At 36.3% G+C, this 1,427-nt stretch overlaps 1 protein-coding gene across 1 annotated transcript; it reads right to left on the reverse strand.

The window, feature by feature from the left end:
- Positions 1-267: 267 nt before the first annotated feature.
- Positions 268-1,201, reverse strand: LOC107843400 (non-specific lipid-transfer protein 2). Its single transcript, XM_016687672.2, has 2 exons — positions 703-1,201; positions 268-489 (listed from the first exon to the last, which is right to left on the reverse strand). Exons 1-2 carry the CDS (start codon positions 1,035-1,037, stop codon positions 480-482), a joined length of 345 nt encoding a protein of 114 aa, XP_016543158.2. The 5' UTR covers positions 1,038-1,201; the 3' UTR covers positions 268-479.
- Positions 1,202-1,427: the final 226 nt, after the last annotated feature.

The raw sequence follows: 1,427 nt of genomic DNA on the forward strand, positions 1-1,427 counted from the left end.
ATCGTTATCGAAATTTTTGACTTGATCACTAGTGAATTTATGTTGAAGAAATTCTGAGAAAACAAAGTACACTTAATTTTTGCACTCTTCGGTGTAATTTCTCAAATTCCTACATTTTCCTCTTCGTAAGAATTACCAACTCAAAATTAGTGTAGGAGTTACTTAAGCACTAAGCTGCAGGCTGATTGTGTGAATAATTGTAGACCATCGATGTATAAAAGTTAAGCAAATGTAAAAGGAAATTCTTTTTTTGTAAAAAGAGGGGGATAGTAAAATTACGCATTACTATTAAGATAAGTAGTACAATCAATCACCAAAGTTCATTACAAGACCGACTATATATGAGTACTGCAACAGACACAAATAGAAAAGAAAAGAGACAACACATATAGTGATGGATCCATAAGCATGATCAAACTGGATTAATCCATCTTTATTCTTCTCCTCATCATGATACCAAATTATGATTGGGATCAGCCCTACTGGACCCTGCATTGCAGCATTAAACCAATTAGCATACAGAAAATTTATTGCAACATGTTAAAATACAATGACAATGAAAAAGTTATTATTTTTTTACACTATCAACACATATAAGCTCAAATCAATTTGGATTTAAGATATGTACTCAGAGACTTCAAAGAACTTTTTTACTATCAATGCACAAAATATGGATCAAGAGAAAAGAAGGTGAATACGTACGTGGAGCAGTCAGTGGAAGGACTGATCTTGTATGGAATGTTAACACCACAAGTAGCAGGGATACTAGCTGCTTTGCCTGCATCAATGCCCTTAATCGAATTAGCTGCTGATTTCATGCAAGTACATGCTGTCTTTCGGTCCGCTGGGGTCTTGGCTGCAGCAAGCAGATCCTTAACTCCACTACAACAGCCTCCGAGAGGGCCACGACCCTGCAGATAAGGGAGGCAAGGAGCCAAGCCAGATGTAACCTGGCTGCAGCTAAGTGCCTCTGCAGAAGGTGCAACCACCACCATGTACAAAAGCACAAAGCATGCAATTTTGCCAACCATTTCCATTCTTAATATAATAAAGAAAATTAGACACACGATGAAACAACAAAGAGTAGTATGAGGAGAGTAGTGGATTGGAGGTTAGTACAAATGAAATGTTTTTGTTGCTCGACTGTTGGGTACAAAAGCTATAGTGAGACATTTGGGTTTTTATAGAGAGAAACTTTGAACTGAATAATTAATGGAGGATTGAGACAATTAGTTGGTAGTTGAGGTTAAACTCAATAATGCTTCCCGATGGTATGCATATGCTTCCTCCATTAATTTATTTTTACTTGCACAAAGGGGTGTACATGGTCGCAATGGTTCGGACGTTTTAAATATCAACTCAAACTATTCATGCTCGGTTTTTAAACCTATAAATCAAATCAAATCAATAAAATTCGAGTTTTTTTT

Source organism: Capsicum annuum, chromosome 10 (assembly GCF_002878395.1).
Source record: "Capsicum annuum cultivar UCD-10X-F1 chromosome 10, UCD10Xv1.1, whole genome shotgun sequence".
Lineage (NCBI taxonomy): Eukaryota > Viridiplantae > Streptophyta > Magnoliopsida > Solanales > Solanaceae > Capsicum > Capsicum annuum.

What these genes read in the sequence shown, in the direction of transcription:
- LOC107843400 (XM_016687672.2), bottom strand. Translation starts at nt 1,037, where the DNA reads ATGGAAATGGTTGGCAAAATTGCATGCTTTGTGCTTTTGTACATGGTG.